The sequence below is a fragment of the Heterodontus francisci genome, chromosome 15 (genome assembly GCF_036365525.1).
Source record: "Heterodontus francisci isolate sHetFra1 chromosome 15, sHetFra1.hap1, whole genome shotgun sequence".
Classification (NCBI taxonomy): Eukaryota; Metazoa; Chordata; class Chondrichthyes; order Heterodontiformes; family Heterodontidae; genus Heterodontus; species Heterodontus francisci.
In genome coordinates, this window is record NC_090385.1 from 29,107,170 (window position 1) to 29,130,992 (window position 23,823).

The 23,823-nt window shown below is 41.0% G+C and overlaps 1 protein-coding gene across 1 annotated transcript in view; it reads left to right on the top strand.

Moving 5' to 3' along the window:
- Nucleotides 1-23,823, top strand: part of alg13 (ALG13 UDP-N-acetylglucosaminyltransferase subunit) — an 84,744-nt gene that overhangs the window by 53,253 nt on the left and 7,668 nt on the right. Inside the window, exons 15-18 of the mRNA XM_068046981.1 lie at nt 3,432-3,588; nt 10,199-10,328; nt 15,594-15,649; nt 22,220-22,394. Coding sequence (XP_067903082.1) covers nt 3,432-3,588; nt 10,199-10,328; nt 15,594-15,649; nt 22,220-22,394 — 518 coding nt within the window. The remainder of the gene's footprint in view (nt 1-3,431; nt 3,589-10,198; nt 10,329-15,593; nt 15,650-22,219; nt 22,395-23,823) is intronic.

Consider the following 23,823-nt stretch of genomic DNA (forward strand, 5'->3'; position numbering starts at 1 on the left):
GACAGGTGGGCATCGGAGGGCCTGGACTGCATAGTGGACACTGGTAATGTTGATTCAATTTGATAAGGTTCTTTTTTTATATATAATTTGGTATGTTCTGTTTGTACTTTTTAAATCAAAAAATGGAGCACTTTTGTTAAATAACTTTTGACTAACACTGAGTTAACCTAATGTCATCCTAATTAGCAATTAAGAACAGAAGGGTAACTATAAACTGGTCTAACAGTTGTGAGCAAACTTTCAGAATTCATAATTTGAGATGCAATTCATGAACTGTTAAAAATGCATGGGATACTTAAGAGCAGCCAGTACAGATTTGTGAAAGGTAAGTCATATTTGACAGATTTTGTTTTTCTAGTGATTGGATAGTGATAGTTTTACTGAACTGAGAATCTACCTGCAGCCGATCAGGCAATCAAATCTTCACTTTCAAAACGCTATAATTTGAGATTCCGCAATAACTTGGGAGTTTTTCTGATTTTATAAATGCCACACAAGTGAGTTGCGTTTAAGATCACTTTAGTTTAATCTCAAATTTTTAAATTTGTTTATGGGGATGTGGGTGTCACTGGCCAAGCCAGCAATTATTGGCAACCCTAATTGCCCATGCAAATGTGGTGGTGAGATGCCACCTTAAACTGCTACAGTCCATGTGGGGAAGGTACACCCACAGTGTTGTTAGGAAGGGAGTTCCAGGATTTTGACCCAGCGATAGTGAAGGAATGCCGATATAGTTCCATGGCAGGGTGGTGTGTAGCATGGAGGGGAACTTGCAGATGGTGATGTTGCCATGCATCAGCTGCCTTTGTCCTTCTAGTTGGTAGAGGTCGTGGGTTTGGAAGGTGCTGTCGAAGGAGCCTTGGTGAGTTGCTGCGGTCATCTTGTAGATGGTGTACACTGCTTCCACTGTGCATCAGTGGTGGAGGGCGGGAATGTTTGTGGATGGGGTGCCAATCAAGCGGGCTGTTTTGTCCTGGATGGTGTCGAGCTTCTTGAGTGCTGTTGGAGCTGCACCAATGCAGGCAGGTGGAGAGTATTCCATCACACTCCTGACTTGTGCCTTGTAGATGGTGGACAGGCTTTGGGGAGTCGGGAGGTGAGTTACTCGCTACAGGATTCCTAGCCTCTGACTTGCTCTTGTTGCCATAGTTTTTACATGGCTACTGCAGTTCAGTTTCTGGTCAATGGCAACCCCCAGGATGTTGATAGTGGGGGATTCAGCGATGGTAATGCCATTGAATGTCAAGGGGCGATGGCTAGATTCTCTCTTGTTGGAGATGGTCATTGCCTGGCACTTAAGTGCAAAGTAACATTTGTGGTACACAACAGCCCAAGCCTGGATATTGTCCAGGTCTTGCTGCATTCCTGACTTGCAGCAATCATTTCATTTCCAAATTTAAATTATTGAGTATTCCCATTTTTACTGTATAATTAAATGAGCTTAACTGTTCCTTTTTAGATTGGAAAATTGTGCGTGTCACTCCACTGTTTAAGAAAGGTGAGGGGAAGCCAAAGAATTGAAGACCATTTAGCCTAACATCTGTTGTCAGAAAATTGTTAGTCTATAATTAAGGTAGAGTCACTGAAACTCCTTGAACATTTTCAGCTGATCAGAGGCAGCCAGCATGTATTTGTAAAGGGTAGACCCTGCCTGACCAACCTAACCGACTCTTTTGAACAGGTGACTAAAGTAGTGGACTGGGAAATGTCTGTGGATGTTATTTATATGGACTTCCAGAAGGCATTTGATGAAGTCCCTTAAGAGACTGTTAGCTGAAGTTGAAGCTCATGGATTTGAGGGTAAATTATCAACCTGGTTAGGAAATTGGCTGAGTGACCAGAGAGAATAGGATGAAGGGATAGAAAGCCACATATGTAAGTTTGTCAATGAAACAAAGATAGGTGGTGGTATAACAAAGTAGATGGAAGCATAAAATTATGAAGATATTAATGCGTGTAAAACAGTGACAAATGGATTTCAATGTTAGCAAATGTGAGGGCATCTTCTTTGATGGGTAGAGAGAACCTATTTCTGCCGGTTGAGTCTGGGACTAGGGAGCATAGTCTAAAAATTAGATAGACCTTTCAGGAGTGATATTGGGAAACACCTCTTACAAAGGCTGATTGAAGTTTGGAACTCTCTTCTGCCAACAGAAATTGATCAATTAATTTAAAATCTGATATTGGTAGATTTTTTTTTTTTGTTAACCAAAGGTATTAAACAATATGGGGCAAAGATGAGCATATGGAGTTAGATTGCCGATGGGCTGTGATCTCACCGAATGGAGGAACCGGCTCAGGGCAAAGTGCTGTACCTCTATTCCTATTTCAAATTCTCATTGCATATCATTCCACACACTGCAATGGAATGAGCAAATAAAATGTGCTATGCTGAACTTAAACCTTCAAATTACACTTCACTTAAAGTAAGTCCTGTAGTACATTTTTTCCTCACTCATGGACATATACCTAGAACCTGAGGGAAGATAACTTGCTTCTAGGTGTTTGTGCTTCTTTGAAGCAAGCTACTTTCAATTGCCTGAGAACAAGCTGATATTTCTTAGAACTGATTGTGTGTGTGTGTGCTTTAGCTTTTCAAAAATAAAAACTTAATTAAAAGCAATTTTGACTCGGGATGATTTTGAAATAGTTATACTGTGTCTTGTTTGTACTAGTGGGGGAGGGATGGGGAAAAGATACTGAGCGGAATCCTTGGAGCTCCCTTCGGAGCTCAAATTGGAGGTAAAGTGTGTCTGGGTCATTCATGTTGCTTCCAGTTAATTAGTTTCAGAGCAGCTTTAGTAAAAGTACGAGACCAGATTGCCTACTAATGCTCCTTGATGGTGTATGGTGGCTTGAAGGAGGAAGGACTGACTTTCAGAGGGGAGGTAAAGAACACTTTGAGCACCTTTTATTTTATATAGTTTTCAGCTCATTACAAATGCAAGCTTCCAAGACCAGATGTAAATCTATGCAACTTCCATGCTTTTTCCTAATGACACTGGCTTCCACATTCAGAATACCTTGTTCTTCCTTTCCAATTCTTCCAGCTGGCTAACATTTGGCAACTTTGCACAGTAGAGTATCTTAGAGTCTTCAAGAGAAATGAATATACAAATGGATGTAGGATGTGTTTTGTAGCTGTTTTTTTAAAAAATCTGAATGAATCTAGTTTTTGTAGAGGTGATATGTTAGTTTATGCAAAACTGAAACCGAAATGTACATGTTACATCTAAAGAATGTTGCATGTTGATTCATAATGGGCTAAAGTACAAAATGTCATCCTTTGCAATAGATTTCAGTATAGAGAAGGGGATATTTAATCTTTTTGTACTACTTGTAAGCCTCAAGTGTTCAGAATTGGTTTGCTATATTCTCGTAGCACGGTGTTTTAATTGTGCCTTGTGAACTTTTTTCCTATTTTCCACAAGCTCTTACAGCAGAAGTCGCAAACCCATTCAGTATGTTAACAAGGATTGCCAGTTTGGCTATATACCAGAGAATGAGGAGGAACCAAGAGCAATTGAAGAAACTGTAGCTTTCTATGAAATTGAAGAAGGAAATGAGCCAGGTTTTCCTGTTGTACATGTGAGTGAGAGACTGCAGTATATACAACACTTGTATATGACAAAATATGTTGTGGTTAAAAACAGGAATGCTGAAATGCTCAGGATGGCAGGCAGCATTTTTATTTCAGCATTCCAGTGTCTACAATATTTTGCTTTTGTGTTTAAGGCTAGCATTAAACATTCATTTGCACCCTATAAGATATTTATTTATATCTTTTTAAGAGTATGTCGTCTTAGTGGCATTGCTTAGTGTCAGTGGGTATATTTTTATGAAATTAGAAGTGTTCGAGAATACTGATACATGTTGAAAGCGTGAGCTTTCTGCAAGGTTTGTTATTGGTGGACCTCTCATACCATTGATTATGGTAAGCTACAGCACTGGCATCTACCTGACATTGTGGAAAATTGCCCAGGCATGTCCTGTCCACAAAAAGCAGAACAATCCAATCAGGCCAATTACTGCCTCATTAGTCTGCTCTCGATCAAGGCGATGGAAGGTGTCAATGACCCCTTCCATCAAGCGGCACAAACTCAGCAATAACCAGCGTACTGATTCTCAGTTTGGATTCCACCATGGCCACTCGGCTCTAGCCTTCATGACAGTCTTGGTCCAAGCATGGGCAAAAGAGTTGAATTCAAGAGGTGAGGGGAGAGTGACTGCCCTTGACATCAAGTCAGATTTGACCGAGTGTGGGATCAAGGTGCCCGAGTAAAATTGAAGTCAATTGGAATTCAGGAACACTCTCCAGTGGCTGGAGTCATACCCAGCACAAAGGAAGATGGTTGTGGTAGTTGAAGGCCAATCATCTCTGTCTCAGGACATCACTGCAGGAGTTCCTCAGTGTCCTAGGTCCAATAGTCATCTGTTGCTTCATCAATTATCTTCACTCCAACATGAGGTCAAATGGGGATGTTGACTGCACACTGTTCAGTACCATTTGCAACCCCTCAGGTATTGAAGCAGTCATGCCCACATGCAGCAAGACCTGGACAACATTGAGACTTGTGTGACATTAATGTTACTTGCCACATGCCAGGCAATGACCATCACCAACAAGAGAGAATCTAACCATTTCCCCTTGACATTCAATGGCAATACCATTGCTGAATCCCTCACCATCAACATCCTGAGTAACATCATTGACCAGAAACTTAACTGGACCAGCCATGTAAATATTGTGGCTACAAGGGCGGGTCCTGCATCGTATGTACTTTTTGTTTCCATTTTCCTCCAAGTTGTGTAAAACAAGTGCTGTATTCTCTGAGCAGCCAAGTCTGCTGCTCCATTTTGCTACATGTGCTGTTTTTCTTTGATCCATAATCATTCATCTTCCATAATCTTTCCCTCCTGGTCTTTGTCTGATGATATCTCCTTATTCTAGTTTCACCCCAGTTACCACCTGCCCCATTTCTTTCTTGCCATCAGTTCTCCATCTCTCCTTCCTCCTTCAGTCCTCACTATTGCACGTTAACTTGATGTACTTCAAAAGGGAAATGGAAGCCAGAGCAGAACACAGAGAAAGGTGAGTAGTAGGGAGTGGGCAGGAAGTGCTGGGAGCGGATGTAGAGGCAGAATTTTTCAAGGGCCAGCAGAGGAAGAAACGGACATAACTGTTCAGCTGAAATTTGTGCAGAATTGACTAAATATGGAAAAGCAGCTAGACAGAAATGGAACTGTTAGCCAGATATTGAAGAAGCAACACATGTATAAAACAGTTGATGGAATGCATTTTCTGAAATGAGTACAAATCTAGCCTGACAATTTGTTGACAGAACCTCATTGCTGGAACTGCATAACTGATTGGTTAGGCCACAACATGAGTACTGTGTGCAGTTCTGCTCACCTCATTCCAGAAAGGATGTCATTGCACTAGAGAGTAAAGCCTGGCTACCTGATCCAAACCCGACTACATGTGTCGGGGTCAGGTCTGTATTCGGCGTCCAGCATTTGGGGTCAGGTCGGGCTGGACTGTACTGTTTTTTTTTTTTGTTTAGTTTTGTTTTAGTCTATGATCTTTCTCTGTTTCAAAAATGTGTTTATTTTCGGGTCGGGCATTTAAAAAAATTCAAGGACTCCGGGTCGGATTGGCTGTTGTCAGGTCGGGCCCTTGTTGGGTTTTAATATTACACCCAAGCCAGGCTTTACTAGAGAGGGTACAGAGGAGATTTATGAGGATGTTGCCAGGACTGGGAAAAATGCAGCTATGAGGAAAGATTGGATAGGCTGGGGTTGTTCTCCTTGGAACAGAGAAGGCTGAGGGGAGATCTGATTGAAATGTACAAAATTTTGAGGGGCCCGGATAGAATGGAGGTGAAGGCCTATTCACCTTAGCTGAGAGGTCAGTGATGAGGGGGCATAGATTTGAAGTGATTGATAGAAAGATTAGAGGGAAGATGAGGAAAAGCTTTTTCACCCAGAGGATGGTGGGGGTCTGGAACTCACTGCCTGAAAGGGTAGTTGAGGCAGAATCCCTCACTCATTCAAAAGGAGTTTGGATATGCATCTCAAGTGCTGTAATCTGCAGGGCTACGGTCCAAATGTTGGAAGGTAGGATTGGAGTAGGTGGATCATTATTTGGCCAGCACACGATGGGCCAAGTGGCCTCTTTCTGCGCCTTAAACTTTCTTTGATTGTCGAGGTACAATTCTTCAGATCTGATATTGAACTTAGTCTCCATTCACCTGGTGGTACACATGGAAATCAAAGAAACTGCTGTGATTTAAAAAAAAAAATCATTTATGGGATGTGATTTTTGCTGGAAAGGTCAGCATTTATTCCCCTGCTCTAATGACCCTCAAGAAGTTGGTGGTGAGCTGTCTTCTTGAACTATCGCAGTCAGGGTGGTGAAGGTACACCCACAGTGCTGTTAGGGAGGGAGCTCCAGGAGTTTGATCCAGCAACGGTGAAAGAAAGGTGGATTTCCAAGTCAGGATGGTGTATGACTTGGAGGGGGACTTGTGGTGTTCCCATGCGCCAGCTGTTCTTGTCCTTCTAGGTGGTAGAGGTCATGGGTTTGGAAGGTGCTGTCGAAGGAGTCTTGACAAGTTGCTGCAGTGTATCTTGTAGATGGTACACACTGCAACCACTGTGTGCCTGCTGGTAGTGGAGGGAGTAAATATTTGAGGTGGTGGATGGGATGCCGATCAAGCAGGCTGCTTTGTCTTGCATGGAGTCGAGCTTCCTGAGTGTTGTTGGAGCTGCACTCATCCAGGCAAGTGGAGTGTATTCCATCACGTTCCTGACTAATGTCTCGTAAATGGTAGAAACACTTTGGGGAGTTGGGAGGTGTTACTTGCCACAGAACACCCAGCCTCTGACCTCCTGTTGTGGCCACAGTATTTATTTATGTGGTCCAGTTAAGGATGTTGACCAAGGGAGGTGGTTAGATTTTCTCTTATTGGAGATGGTCATTAGCTGGTACATGTGTGGCATGAATGTTACTTTCCATTTTTATCACCCTAAGCCTGAATGTTGCCCAGGTTTAGTTGCATGCAGGCATAGACTACTTCATTTTCTTTATTCTTTCAGGGTATGTAGATGTCATTGGCAAAGTCAGCATTTGTTGCACATCGCATAATGCCCTTGACAACTGAGTGGCTTGCTAGGCCATTTCAGAGGGAAGCTAAGTCAGCCACATTGCTGTGGGTCTGGAGTCACATGTAGGCTAGACCAGGTAAGGACAGCAGATCAGATTTCCTTCACTAAAGGACATTAGTGAACCAGATATGTTTTTATGACTATCAATTAATTTAATAGCACCATTAGTGAGACTAACAAATTTGTATTAATTAATTGAATTTAAATCCCACCAGCTGCCATGGTGAGATTTGAACCCATGTCCCCTAGGCCTTTAGTCTGGGCCTCTGGGTTACTAGTTCAATGGCATTACAACTGCACCACTGTCTCCTCCTTTCTGAGGAGCTCCAAATGGTGCTGAACACTGCAATCATCCCCACTTCTGATCTTGTAATGGAGGGATTTGATGAAGCAGTTGAAGATGGTTGGACCTAGGACACTACCGTGAAGAACTCCCGCAGTAATGCCCTGCGGCTGAGATGATTGGCCTTCAACAACCACAACCGCCTTCCTTTGTGGTATGTATGACTCCAACCAGTGGAGATTTTTCTTCAATTCATAGAAGCACAGAAAATAGGAGCAGGAGTAGGCCTTTCGGCCCTTCGAGCCTGCTCTGCCAATCATGATGATCATGGCTGATCATCCAACTCAGTAACCTGTTCCTGCTTTCGCCCCATACCCTTTGATCCCTTTAAATCCAATAGCTATATCTAACTCCTTCTTGAAAACATACAATGTTTTGGCCTCAACTGCTTTCTGTGGTAGCGAATTCCACAGGTTCACCACTCTCTGGATGAAGAAATTTCTCCATCTCAGTCCTGAATGGTTTACCCCATATCCTTAGACTATGACCCCTGGTTCTGGACTCCCCCACCATCGGGAACATCCTTCCTGCATCTACCCTGTCAAGTCCTATTAGAATTTAAAGGTTTCTATGAGATCCACCCCTCGCTCTTCTGAACTCCAGCGAATATAATCCTAACCAACTGAATCTCTCTTCATACGTCAGTCCTGCCATCCCAGGAATCAGTCTGGTAAACCTTTGCTGCACTCCGTCTATAGCAAGAACATCCTTCCTCAGATAAGGAGACCAAAACTGCACAAAATATTCCAGGTGTGGCCTCACCAAAGCCCTGTATAATTGCAGCAAGACATCCCTGCTCCTGTACTCTAATCCTCTCGCTATGAAGGCCAACATACCATTTGCCTTTTTTACCACTTGTTGGATCTGCATGCTTACTTTTAGCGACTGGTGTACGAGAACACCCAGGTCTTGTTGCATATTCCCATCTCTCAGTTGATAGCCGTTCAGATAATCTGCCTTCCTGTTTTTGCTACCAAAGTGGATAACCTCACATTTATCCACATTATACTGCAACTGCCATGCATTTGCCCACTCACTCAACTTGTCCAAATCACCCTGAAGCCTCTCTGCATCCTCCTCACAACTCACCCTCCCACCCAGTTTTGTGTCATCTGCAAATTTGGAGATATCACATTTAGTTCCCTCATCTAAATCATTAATATATATTGTGAATAGCTGGGGTCCTAGCACCGATCCCTGCAGTACCCCACTAGTCACTGTCTGCCATTTGGAAAAAGACCCATTTATTCCTACTCTTTGTTTCCTATCTGCTAACCAATTTTCTATCCATCGCAAGACACCACTCCCAATCCCATGCACTTTAATTTTATAGGCTAATCTCTTATGTGGGACTTTGTCGAAAGCCTTCTGAAAGACCAAATAAACCACATCCACTGGCTGTCCCTCATCATCTCTACTAGTTACATCCTGGAAGAATTCTAGTAGATTTGTCAAGCATGATTTCCCTTTCGTAAATCCATGCTGACTCTGTCCGATTCTACCACTGTTCTCCAAACAAATGCTTTGCTATAAAATCTTTGATAATGGACTCTAGAATTTTCCCCACTACTGACATCAGGCTGACTGGTCTATAATTGCCTGCTTTCTCTCTACCTCCCTTTTTTAAATAGTAGGGTTACATTAGCTATCCTCCAAACAGTAGGAACTGTTCGAGTCTATAGAATCTTGGATGACCACCAATGCATCCACTATTTCTAGGGCCATTTCCTTAAGTACTCTGGGATGCAGACCATCAGGCCCTGGGGATTAATCGGCCTTCAATCCCATCAATTTCCCCAACACCATTTCTCTACTAATACTGATTTCCTTCAGTTCCTCTCTCACTAAACCCTGCGTTCCTCAACATTTCTGGTATGATATTTGTCCTCCATTGACTTCAATTTTGCTGGGTCTCCTTGATGCTGCCTCTGTAAAATGCTGTCTTGATTTTGCAGGTAGTCACACTCTCTCCTCACCTGGAATTCAGTTCCTTTGTTCCCATTTGAACCAAGGCTGTGTAATGAGGTCTGGAGTTAAGTGGTCCTGACTGAATCCAAACTTTGAGCATCAGTTTACAGTTGCTGCTTGATAGATACCTCTGTTGCTTTGATAATGTTTGAGAGCACACAGATGGGCTGGTCATTGCCCGGATTGAAATTGTCCTGCTTTTTGTGGATAGGGCATAACTGGGCAATTTTCCATTTTATAAGTAGATGCCAGTGTTGTAGCTGTACTGGAAATGTGTACCAAGCGCACATGTTCTGGCCAGCATTTATTTCTCAATTGGCATCTCATTGTCTAGGCCACAGTGTGCATAAAGTTTAAAATGGCTGCAGACTTCACTTGTATGACAAGACTCTACTTCAGAGCAGTTCTAAGACAATTGTAGAAAGGCAGATTTCTCTCCAGACAGCACATGGTTTCCATAACTGCTTGCAGAGGTTGATTAGCCTTACTTTTTATGGACCTCTTTTTTTTGGTTTTTAATATTGTGCAACATTTTACAATATGTGCCATGAATTTCTAGTTGCATTATGATGAGACTTGTGTTATGGGATTTAACTTGCTTGATCTTAATTTAATTGATGTAAAGTTTCTAATAAGGTTCAATTTCATTTCATTCAAAAATGATGCAACCAATACCAAAAATCGCCAAATTAATTTTGTTCTTGTGCTTCTCATTTGCAGAACCAGACTGCTTCCTCTCCAGTTGTACAAGCTCCAGCTGGGTACTGGGTAACTAGAAGAGGAAGCCCGGTCTCTGTTGGCAAGCAAGTCAATTCCTGCTCTGAAGATGCTGATGAACCAAGTGATGGTGGTGAGTAGAACTGTATAATGTTTGAGTTTCCATCAATCCAATTACGCCGATTTTAAATGCAAATTGTTATTTGTGGGTTTCTTAATTTGGTTCCTGTATTGTTAGTTGGGGAGGGGGTGTGGTGGATAGATAGATACTGTATTTGTGGGCTTTACCATTCAATGCTGTGTTGTAAAAGTTGGCTAAATTGGTTGCCTTCAAATAGTCGTTTAGTAGTACAGAACTTGAGTATTACTGAAAATAGAGATAAGTTGTCGAAGCTTTTCATCTTGTATTCATCAGGGCAAACCACAAGAATAACCAATGTAAGGAAAAACAACATCTTATACTGCATGAGAAGAAAGTGCTGATTGGTTGACAAATGAACTCTGCCTTCATTGGAAGAGGGGTAATAGCACAGAAATTACAACAAAGAAACAACCCATTAATCTATCTTGATGTTTATCCTCCACATGAGCAGTAGTCCCAAACCAATGTGCCAATCCTGTTCCTGTATCTTTTTACCTTCCTTTCCTTCAACTATGAATCTAACTGTTCTTTTTAAAAAAAAAAATTATCTCTGCTTCAGTCACCAGCACATTCCATAAGCCTCCCAACCAGTGTTTCCACTAAGTTGTGCAAGCATGCAGCATGTTGAATATACTTGATAGGCCATGTTCTCTGTGACCATGCATACATTTTTTGCTTAAACATTGCTCACACCCCTCTCAGCTTTTCCTGCTCTTTGAACTGAATCATTTAGTCAGTCTTTTCTATGCTCACTTATTCTAAATCTCTCAATCGCTGGAAACAGTCTGTTACTATATATATTCTTTTCCCCATAAACTCCTCTGTTCTAATGACAACAGCCTCAACTTTTCAAGCCTTCATATTTGTATTTCCTCATACCAAGCAACATGCTAATGGATCTGTACTGTACATCCTATAGTGTGGGGTCCAAAACTGCAAATGTTGCTCCAGATGTGGCCTTCATAAGGTTTTCTATTGATTAATCATTATATCTTGGCAAAAGATATAGAATATAAAAGTCGTTAAGCCAAGGATTCATTTTGGTTTTCTCTGTGATTGTCTCTACTCCAGGTGCTGCTTTGTCTCTTATGAACGGGAACCCTAAATTCCTCTGCTTTTCTACATTACCCAATCTTCTCCAAATCTAATTGTAATCATATTTTAAACCAAAAAGTGCCACTGCAGACTTGCATTGAAATCCATCTGCCACTTTTATTTTTTGATTTTTCCACCATTTTGTAGTTTCTTATGCTTTGCAGAATTATTTACTATACCTCCCTATTTTAATATTGTCTACAAATTTGGACAATCCTTCCTCTAGCCATATATCCAAATCATTGACGTACACAATGAATAGAAGTAGCGCAGAACAGAACCCTAAAAGATGCTATTATCCACTTTGAGAAACTGCCACCAACTCCTACTTCATGTTTCCTCCTTTCTAACATGTTTAAAATCATAATATAGATTTATTGTATATGAAGACAGGTGCAGAAACTTAGAGAGGGAATTCCATAGAGTAGAACCAAGGTGCCTGAAGGTTTTTGTGGCACTGCATTTGTTCACTGAGCCATCATGGTTAATTGAATAGCAATGTATAAATTTTATAATAAAATTTCAAGTAGCTAAATGTGCATACTTGATGCTAATTGTGCTATCTTCAGCAATACTGTTAGCTCAGTAGTTGATTCATTTTTCTAAAAGCCGTGTTGGAACTGATGGAACTTGTATGTTCTACCCATTTAAAATCTGACCTGACTTCATTGTTAATCTGTTAATTGTGTATTAATGGTTTGATTATATGCAAGTGAAGGGTGTTAATTGGGGTCTTAGTTGAGCACTTATAAGCAGAGATTCAGACTCGTGGAGGGTTTTGAGTGAGGAGCAATATGTTTGTGATCCTTTTTATTCACGATAAATGTGAAACTGAGTAAATATAGGCTCCAGCATTATCCTTCCATAACAAGCTTTCTGGAGTTTAACATTCATGGGTATACTGTCAAATAGTGAGAGATATTAAACTTACTGGGTAAAACATGGGGGTGGTTGTCTTAGTAATTTGGTTTAGTTTTTGGTGTATGTTAAATTTTTGCTTTTAAAATGTGCTGACTGATTTTTGAAGCAGAGTTTTTTTGTTTACAAATAGAATTGTGCAAATTTTTTTAAATTGTAGATAGCTGCACAAAATGACAGTGAAGAGCTGGTTTGCTAATCAACCTGTTAAAAGATCATTGATCCTTTTCAACATAGCTTCTCGGTGTCTGCTTTTACTTGTGCGTTTTACGCAATTAAATGTTCACCTCCAGAAAATTTGACTGCTATTTCTGTTCTCAGGAGAATATCACGAAGACTTTATTTATGCAGCATCGGGTTAGTATGGTACAAACAGTACTAGAGTTTGTAGTGAAGTTATAGCAATTTTAATGAAACTTTTATAAATTCTGTTAGTAAATCTATTAACTTTTTTAAAGTCTTGCAGGAAATTTATTAAGTTGTACTGAGTTTTATTTCTCTCCAGATGTGGGCACTGTTGACCAGGCCACATTTATTGCCCATCCCTCAAGCCCTCAGATAGTCATGTTTGTCGTTGTTAAACTACTGTATTCCTGATGGGCATTGTGCTCCTATAATTGTGTTAAGTGGGGCATTCCAGGATATTGACTGGCAAAATATGTCCAGGTCAGGAAGGTTTGACTTTGAGGGACACTTGCTCTTGTCCTTCTTGGCAGAGGTTGCAGGGGAGGGAGGTGCTGTTGAGGTAGTTGTGATACTTTTTTTTTCTTTGGCCTCCTTATCTCGAGAGACAATGGGTAAGTGCCTGGAGGTGGTCAGTGGTGTGTGGAGCAGCACCTGGAGTGGCTATAAAGGCCAATTCTAGACTGACAGGCTCTTCCACAGGTGCTGCAGAAAAATTTGTTTGTCGGGGCTGTTGCACAGTTGGCTCTCCCCTTGCGCTTTTGTCTTTTTTCCTGCCAACTGCTATGTCTCTTCAACTCGCCACACTTTAGCCCCGCCTTTATGGCTGCCCGCCAGCTCTGGCGAACGCTGACAACTGACTCCCACGACTTGTGATCAATGTCACAGAACTTCATGTCGTGTTTGCCGACATCTTCAAAGCGGAGACATGGACGGCCGGTGGGTCTGCTAACAGTGGCGAGCTCGCTGTACAATGTGTCTTTGGGAATCCTGCCATCTTCCATGCGGCTCACATGGTCAAGCCATCTCAAGCGCCGCTGACTCAGTAGTGTGTATAAGCTGGGGATGTTGGCCGCCTCGGACTTCTGTGTTGGAGATACGGTCCTGCCACCTGATGCCAAGTATACTCCGGAGGCAGCGAAGATAGAATGAATTGAGACATCGCTCTTGGCTGACATACGTTGTCCAGGCCTCGCTGCCATATAGCAAGGTACTGAGGACACAGGCTTGATACACTCGGACTTTAGTGTTCCGTGTCAGTGCGCCATTTTCCCACACTCTCTTGGCAAGTCTGGACATAGCAGTGGAAGCCTTTCACTTGTCTTTCGCTTGTTGATTTCTGCATCTAGAGACAGGTTACTGGTGATAGTTGAGCCTAGGTAGGTGAACTCTTGAACCACTTCCAGAGCGTGGTCACCAATATTGATGGATGGAGCATTTCTGATGTCCTGCCCCATGATGTTCGTTTTCTTGAGACTGATGGTTAGGCCAAATTCATTGCAGGCAGCCGCAAACCTGTCTGAGACTCTGCAGACACTCTTCAGTGTGGGATGTTAAAGCAGCATAGTCAGCAAAGAGGAGTTCCCTGATGAGGACTTTCTGTACTTTGGTCTTCGCTCTTAGACGGGCAAGGTTGAACAACCTGCCCCCTGATCTTGTGTGGAGGAAAATTCCTTCTTCAGAGGACTTGAACGCATGTGAAAGCAGCAGGGAGAAGAAAATCCCAAAAAGTGTGGGTGCGAGAACACAGCCCTGTTTCACACCACTCAGGATAGGAAAGGGGTCTGATGAGGAGCCGCCATGTTGAATTGTGCCTTTCATATTGTCATGGAATGAGGTGATGATACTTAGTAGCTTTGGACATCCAATCTTTTCTAGTAGTCTGAAGAGACCACGTCTGCTGACGAGGTCAAAGGCTTTGGTGAGATCAATGAAAGCAATGTAGAGGGCATATGCTGTAACCACAGTAAGTGGGTGATTGGGACACATCTAGGTCGCCAGTCAAGTGACTAGGCATCTTCCAATAATGTGGCGCCCCCCCCCCCCCCCCCCCCCCCCGCCAGCCCAAAATATGTTGAAGGTCAAAGAGGGATGACTGGGCTTTGTTTGAGATTGCGGTTACCTGCCATTTGTGTGGTGTGTATATTACCTGCCAATTGTTGGCCTGGGACTGGATGATCAGATTCTGCTGTAGATTGGCCTGGGCTACTTTTGTCTCATGCCATAATCACAGCTGCTGACTGCTGAGAAGACCATTATAGGGAAAAAGCTGTCATGGAACTGAATTGAACAGATCCTTCAAAGAGTCAGCACAGGTAGGACTGACTGGTCTCCTTCTGCATTAAGATTCTTAGACATGAGGAGCTTGGTGACCTTTTTCTTTTTCCTTCCCCTGGTCTATAACTTGCTGCTTGTTCCTTACTACATTTGTGGGAATGTGTGTACTCCAAATCCAGACAGTACACTTTTTTTTTGTGTACCTCCTAGCAACCAGTAGAAACCTGTGAGCCAGTTTCCTGCCTGACTGCCCACTTGCCCTTTCATCAAGAAATGGTTCATTTAGATTTGAAGATCTAAAATCCAATTCCAAATTGTCTGAAACCAATTCAGTGACTAATGGATTTGAATCTGGATGGCCTAACCTACCAGGTTCTATATCTTGTTAATTTGTCTAGCATAGACCTGATTTGCTTTAAGAATGTATGGGTATGTATTTGTGCATTGCCTTTTTTTAAAGGTGCATTTTACAACACTCCTATTTTACTGTGCCTTCTGTTTAATTCATGGTAGGACAAATTTTCAATTTGTGCTTCGTGTATATACTGAATGAATGTATCCCTAACCATCCAGGGTTTGTTCACTGACTTGACCTTTATTGTACAGGAATTTAGTATGTACTTTTCGGCCAAATCGTGCAGTTGCATCTTTTTTTTTTTTAGCTAGCTTACTGTTTTTGGGATATTCAACATTTCAATCAGTCAGCTATTCAGTGCCTATTTTAAGTGTAATTAGTTCTTTGCCTTGCTAGTTTCCAGAAACACAACTTCAATTCTTTCACAGATTCTGGATATTCCGATCCAACACTGTATAGTACAGCAGAGTCTACAGCTAACCTAGTAAGTGTGCTTTATTTAATGATTTCTTTTTAAGATGGTCTGATTTCTTTTAATGCTAGTCTTTGTTTAAACCTGTATTTTTAAACATGGAGCTAAATTTGAATATAAACTAAATTTCAAAGTTGTTAATCCTGAACTTGTCCAACAGGCCAAATGGCCATTATTTCAGTTTTGGAGACTATGCATGATAGTTTTTGGTACATTTTGAATTCCGTGCTATCTTTATGTAGTAAATACGTCACCATTAACACATTAGTATTACGGTTTGTGTAATATATATTCCCTTTTTAGAGAGCCATAAAAAATCTTTTCCGTGGGCAGTATCTTGTGCCCTCAGGAACCATGAACCGTGGATGTGAATTTTCCACCATTTGTTTTTAAGGCATTGAACTTGCAAAATGTGGATGTAATTAGCAAATGACTTCCTGCATGCATAAGTGTGAAATGGTGCATTTTGGTAGGAAGAATAAGGAGGCTGCATACTACTTGGGTAATAGTCTAAATGGAATAGAGGAGCAAAGGGATCTAGGGGCGCAGATACACATCACAAAATAGTGATGCAGGTTAATGACTTTTTTTTATATAAAAATGTAAACCAAGCACTGGGGTTCATTGCTAGAGGGATAGAATTGAAAAGTGAAGTTATGCTAAACTTGTATAGAACCTTGGTTAGTCTGCACTTTATTATGCACAGTTCTAGTCTCCATATTATAAGTAGGATAATATAAATATATAGGATAATATAAATGGGAGATGCATTTAACAAAAAAATAGGAGCAGTAGTAGACCAGACTGCCCTTACAGCCTGCTCCAGCATTCAGGGTGATCATGGCTGATCTCCAACTCTCCGTTCCCACCCACTCCCTATATTCCTTAATTCCCTGAGAGACCAAAAATCTGTTTCTTTCAGCCTTCAATATCTCAATAGAGCATCCACACCGTCTGGGGTAGAGAATTTCAAAGATTCCCAACCCTTTTGCATGAAGACATTTCTTTTCATCTCAGTCCTAAATGATCGACCCCTTATCTTGACAGTGCCCCCATGTTCTATTTCCCCAGCCAGGGGAAATAACCCCTTGGGACCTACCCTTTCAAGCCACTTCAGAATCTTGTATGTTTCAATGAGATCATCTCTCATTCTTAACTCCAGAAAGTATAGTCCCACTTTACTCAATCTCTCATCATAGGACACGCCTCTCCTCCTAGGGACCAATCTAGTGAACCTTCAGTGTACTACCTCCAATGCAAGTATATTCATTAAATACGGAGAGCAAAACTCTACACAATACTCCAGATGTGGTCTCATTAAAGCCCTACACAATTGTAGCAAGACTTCCTTATTCTTATACTCTAATCCCCTTGCAATAAAGGCCAACATGTCATTTGCCTTCCTAATTGCTTCTTGTACCTGCATGCTAACTTGGGTGTCCTCGTACACTGAACACAGTCTTTCTGAACATCGACATTTGGAAGTTTTATGTCTTTAAAAAAAAAAATTATTATTCTTTTCTGCTCTCGCTACCAAAATGAATAACCTTGCATTTCACCACATTATACTCCATCTGCCACCTGTTGCCCACTCTCTTAACCTGCCTATATCTCTTTTCAGCCTTTGTTTCCTCCTCGCAGCTTAAATTCTCACCTAGCTTTGTATCATCCGCAAACTTGGATGCATTACTCTGTCTCTTTGCTTAAGTCATTAATAGAGATTATAAATAGTTGAGGCCTCCGCACTGATCCTTTTGGCACTCCATTAGTTACAGCTTGCCAACTTGGAAATGCTCTGTTTATCCCTACTCTCTGTTTCCTGCCCATTAACCAATCCTCCATCTGTGCTAATATATTGTCTCCAACTCCATGAGCCCTTAACTTGCCTATTAACCTTGTGTGACACCTTATCAAATGCCTTGGAAATCCAAATATACAGCATCTACAGGCTCCCCTTTATCTCTCCAACTAGTTATGTCCTCAAAGTCTAATAAATTTGTCAACATAATTTCCCTTTCTTAAAAGCATGTTGACTTTGTCTGATCATACTGCGATTTTCTAAGTGCCTTAAGAATTCTTTAACAATACATTTCAGCATTTTCCAGACAATTGATGTGAGGCTAAGTGGCCTGTAGTCCCCTGTTTTATTTTCTCCTTTCTTGAATAGTGGTGTTACATTTGCTAATTTCCAATCTTCTGTAACTCTTCTAGAATCTAGGGAATTTTGGAAAATAATAAGTGCATCCACAATCTCTGGACTACCACTTTTAGAACCCTAGGATATAGGCCATCAGGTCGTGGGGATTTGGTTATCTGGTTCACTAATGTCCTTTTAGGGAAGGAAAGCTGATCATCTTTAGTCTGGCCTATATCCCACGGCAATGTGGTTGACTTTTAAATGCCCTCTGAAATGTTCTGGGGCCATGATGTGCTTTGATTCTTTGCTAAACAACAATGCACCCAAGCTTAATTCAGGACAAATTTTTACCTGCTTTAAACATCAAAATAGAAATTGGCATGGCACATGTACTTAGCATTCAAACTGATTTAGTCCATTTCTTCCACAATCTGACAATGGTATTTTGCCTTGAAGTTTTTGGAAATCAAAATCTGAATAAATTTATTCTAAATTTCATTTTGTTAATCTGTTCTCCAGTCCTGACCAGGCATTGAATAGTCATGCCAAATCTATGGTTTGAGCCACCCCGTCTATTATTTTCCATCCTAATCACTTCCACTGTATCTTTGTGATTTAGAGATGGAGACGATTAACCAAATATAGCAGATGGAAGTTGATACCCATTGTATATGGAGAAACCAACTGCAGGGTGAAATTATGTCAAAACATTATCCTGAATACCATGTGTAATTCAAGAAACCAAGTTGCATTGCAGTTAAAGTTTCTGATTTGTCTAGTTAGATGAACATTTGGGATCTTAATCTTAAATTTCAAGATCCTAATATATAGAAGTGCAGGGGAAGGAGTAATATGTTAGCAATTTGTCATTTGGTGTGCTTTGTACATTTAATATTCAAAAAATAGTGTACTTTTTAAGGTGCGTGGAGAAGTGTGAATATAATTTATGCTCTATGGTTTCAAGTCCTATGTGATGGCAAATTGCATTGTCCTTTCACCCATGTGGTATTGTCTCAAAAATGAGAGCTTTTATATTTTTGGGAAAAAAAGCTTAATTAAAGTTGAAGACAGTAATTCTGTCTTGGGGTTCTGCTCTCTTGTGAACTTCTGTACTTGAGTTCTTCACGTTACTGCCTTGCCATGCATTTCTGTAATAGAGATCCTCATTGGTTAATGAATTACCTTTTTAATGTGTGCACTTGTATCTTCCAAATTGGATAGTGTGATAATTTGTTTTAAGTAATCTCTAACTGTGTTTCCAATCAATTGGACTGAAGATCTGGCTTCTTCCTTAACCACCTACAAGATCTAGTTGACTAAATTTTCTATTCAACCCAAGAAATCTCCGGGGTTGTATTTATTTTTGGGTGGGGGCAGGGTGCTGTGAAGGAAACTTCACAGCTTGCAGGTATTGTGCTCAGTAACTTGATAAGTTAGCTACTATGGATTTAAGAAGCCCCCTGGTTGGGGTAGGAGTAAGATGAGACATATAGTGCAGACATGCCGAAGTTGCTTCTCTGTTTTATAGGCCTTAGCCTAAGAATATTATTCCGATACAGGAGATGGGGGGTGAAAAACTGATTGATTAATTACTTTTCCTGTAGTCTATTCAGGAAGGATGCTCTGCTGCAGAGTCACCCCAGGAGGGCCAGGTTGGCGCACACTTCAGTTATTCACAACAGGTACACTTTTTTTTAGAAGCAAGCTATTGGTTTTATTCCTGACTATAATCTGATGTTAAATAGGTGCAAACGCATCCATTTAAAAAAACAAAACAATTTCAAACTTTTCATAGTATTCTGTTTAATGGATGTGTCTATTATATTAGCGAGAGACTTGGCATATGTTTTTGTTATCTTTTGGAAATTGCATTACAAATGCTTGTAACTGTTGAATGTCTTGTGTATATAGGGCAAATGATATAACTTGATATGATTTGACCATTGATGACACAAAACCTATTTCACTCAGTATAGTGATCTTTCAAAAGTTCTAATGTTTTTGATCTTGATTGCACATGAATGAATTGACTAAGTTTATAGAGAATCGTTTGCTGCTAGTTATGGTTTAAGTTGGGGATTGGAAGAAGTGAAATCTATTTCAGACTGTAATATTTCCAAGCTAGCTAATACCAGAACAAATTATTTTAAGATTTGTGTGTATCCAGTTACAATATGTATGTCCTCCTTGAATGTAATGTGACCTCTGACATATTGAGTAATCCCTTTTGGCTGACCATGTGCAGGATTTTATAAAATGATTTTGCTCCTAATAGTGTATGATGACCAGTATAGTTGTGAATTGAGCAATTTGTGCTGTAAGTGAGATTACTGACTGGACTACTTGATTTCATGAAGTTGACCAGATCAAGTTATATCATTTGTGGTCTACTAAACTTGGTCAATTTTCTTGGGCTTTAATTTAAGGACCCTGTGCAGTCTGAAGTCCTTGATTTTAGTTGTGAAGCTGACCTGCATGATGTGAAAATATATGGTACTCCTGGTCCTCCTTTTGAGTGGGGGGGAAAAAAGTTTATTTTGAGTGAGAGCGTCTAGACTGTGCATTTTGGTTCTTTGTGCTGCTTTCTGGCTAAATATGAAATTTAGTGTTTAATTCTTTGGAAAATGGAACTGTTCCCTAAATGAAAATATTATGTTTCATTGGTGCTAGTAAAACATTTTTTGTTTGTTCATGAGATGTGAACATCACTGGTAAGGTCAGCCGTTATTATCAAATCCTAATTGCCCTTGAAGATAGTGGTGAGTTGCCATCTTGAACCGCTGCAGTCCATGTGGCAAATGTTCCAGGATTTTGACCCAGCAACCATGAAGGAATGGCTGTTTTATCAAAAGCCGGATGCTAGAAATCTAAAATAAAAAGATTGTTGGAAGTACTCGGGTCTGGCAGCATCTGTGGTGGGAGAAAGTTAACATTTCAGGTCTGTGACTTTCATCAGAACTGAGAAAAGGTAGGAATGTAACAAGTTTTGAGCAAGTGAAAGGGGGGAGGGTGGGAAGAACACCAAAAGGGGAGGGCAGGACAGATTAAATGACAAAAGGTTTCAAAGTCCAAAGCCAAAGGGAGTGATGGAGGATGATTTCTTTGAATACGGAGGCTGGTGGGGTGGAAGGTGAGGGCAAGGGGAACCCTATCGTGGTTCTGGTGCATTGACTGTATCGGTACCGTTTCCTGCTCTCATCTTGAACTGGAAAATATCATTGGCTGCTTCCAATTTCTACCCTTCTCTTGCCTTCATATGGTCTATCTCAGAGTTTTCCTTTTCTTGACTTCTCTATCTCTCAATTTCTGGGGATAAGCTACCAACAAATATTCACTATAATCCCACAACTACCTTGACTACACATCCTCGCACCTAGTTTCCTGTAAGGATTCTATTCCGTTCTCCCAGTTTCTCTGTCTTATGTTTCTGTTGCATCTGTTTGAGCGATGCAACCTTCCATTCTGTTGCTTCCAGTAAGTCTTCCTTTTTCCTCCACCGTGGTGGACAGGGCCTTTGACCGTATATGTTCTATTTCCACTCTCGTCCCTTCCCTTTCCTTCAAGAACCACGATTGGGTTCTCCTTGTCCTTGCCTTCCATCCCACCAGCCTCTGTGTTCAATGGATCATCCTCCACCATCTCCAGCGTGATGACACCACCAAACACATCTTCCCCTCCCTTCCCCTTTCAGAATTCCGAAGGGACTGTTCTCTCTGTGACATCTTGGTCCACTCCTCAGACATCCTCGAGACCTGCTTCCTTTCCTAAGGCACCTTCCCATGCAAGTGCAGCAAATGCAACACCTGCCCTTTCACCACCTCCCTTCTCCATCTGAGCCCCAAATACTCCCTCCAAGGGAAACAGCAATTTATTTTCAATTTAGTATACTGTATTCGCTGCTCATAATATGGTCTCCCCTACATTGGGGTGTAGACTGGGTGGCCACTTTGCAGAACACCACCGTTCAGTCCACAAGCAGGACCCTGAGTTTGCTGTTGCATGTTATTTCAATTCTCCATCTTGCTTCCAGTCTGACCTTTTCTGCCCTTGGCCTGCTACAGTATTCCAATGAAGCTTAATGCAAGCTCGAGGGACAGCACCTCATCTTTCGACTGGGCACTTTACAGCCTTCTGGACTCGATATTGAGTTCAACAATTTTAAGACCGTGACCTCTGTCCGCATTTTTTTATTTTTTTGCTGATTCAGTTTTTTTTTTTCTCTAATCCCTTTACTTTGTGCTCAGACTGCTGCTGAGATGGTTAGACTCAATTGGAAATAGATCATTGCTTGCACTTGTGTGGCATGAATGACAAGTAATTTAGAACATTAGGATTCCCTTATAAACAGCTATTAAAACATTCAGCTGTAATTTTGGTATTCTGAATTCAAGTGTTCATTTTAAAGTGTATGTATGCTATGTAAACTTGTTCCTCATTACTCCTAGGTGATAGGAAATTCATCAGTGGTATCAACATCTGGTTGTGGCAATCCAGCCCCAGTTGTAGGTTTCTCCTCTAGCTCGGCAGAAACCAGCCAAACTTCGGTCACCTACACAACAATGCCACAGCAGACTGTTGTCCCACCTGTCCTTGTATCTTCTCATCCAGTTGGGAGGCCAGGTATAGAGTCTAAAGTTGATTTATTCATGAGATTTGATGCTTATGTAAATTTAGTTTGATTTTTCTAATTGTATTTTGAACTTGTGTTTAAGTGGAAGGATATCAAAACGCTATTTTTGTTTTTCAAAGTAATTACCAATCATAGTCATTGAGTCATAACGGCACTGAAGGCCCATTGAGTCCATGTTGGCTCTCTGCAGAGTAATCCAATCATTCCCATTCCCTGGCTCTAACCCTGTAGTCCTATAAGCTTATTTCCCTCAATTTCCTTTTAAAATCATTGATCATCTCTGCTTCCACCACCCTCGTAGGCAGCAAGTTCCAGGTCATTGCCACTTGCAACGTTTATATAAAAAAAAAAAGTTCCTCTGATCCCCTTGTATTTCTTACCCAAAGCATTGAATCTCTGTCCTGTAGTCCTTGTACCATCAGTTAATGGGAATAGCTTTTCTTTGTCTACCCTATCCAAACCTGTCCAAATCTTGTACACCTCTCAAATCTCCCCTTAATCATCTTTGCTCCAGGGAGAACAACTCCAGCTTATCCAACCTTATGAACCTTGTAGCTAAAATCCCTTAACCCTGGAACCGTTCTGGTAAATCATCTCTGCGCCCTCTGAGCCTCACAGCTTTCCTAAAGTGTGGTGACCAGAACTGGATGCAATACTCCAGTTGGGGTCTAACCAGAGCTTTGTAAAATTTCAGCATAACTTCCTTGCTTTTGTACTTAATGCCTCTATTTATGAAGCCCAAGATCCCATATGCTTTGATAACTACTCTCTCAATATAACCTGCCACCTTTAAAGATCTATGCACATGAATCCCCAGATCCCTCTGTCCCTGCCATTAACTCTGTCTTGCCTCTCCCAATCCCTTTTGCCAAATGCATCACCTTACGTCATAAACTCTTGTTACACCATCCAAAATCCAACAGTGCAAATCTGTAATATCAAAAATCAATTCAAATGGCTGCTGATATCAACATGGAAGCATTCATATTTAGTATTCCACTCAACAGAAAAAACTGATCAGTTGGTACAGAAAGAATATACCAGCAGTACTTTTCTTAGAGGGGGAAAAAGTGGCAGAGAAATTCAAAGGCAGGGATGAACCGAAGTAGGAAAATATTCTTAGTATAATCTCCAACACTTGCACCATTCCCATTTAACCTGGACAGTTGCCGATATCAGGCAAACAGCACTAACCATTTTTCACTACAAATTAAATTGCAATAAGTGGGCTTGTTAATTTGAGCAGTTCAAGCAGCTGTGCGCTTCTTATTCAAAGCATGATCATCTGTCGTTAACCTCTAAGCTCGAGGGACAGCACCTCATCTTTCAACTGGGCACTTTACAGCCTTCTGGACTCTATTTAGTTCAATTTTAAGATCACAACCTCTGCCCCCATTTTGTTTTTTTTGATTCAGTTTT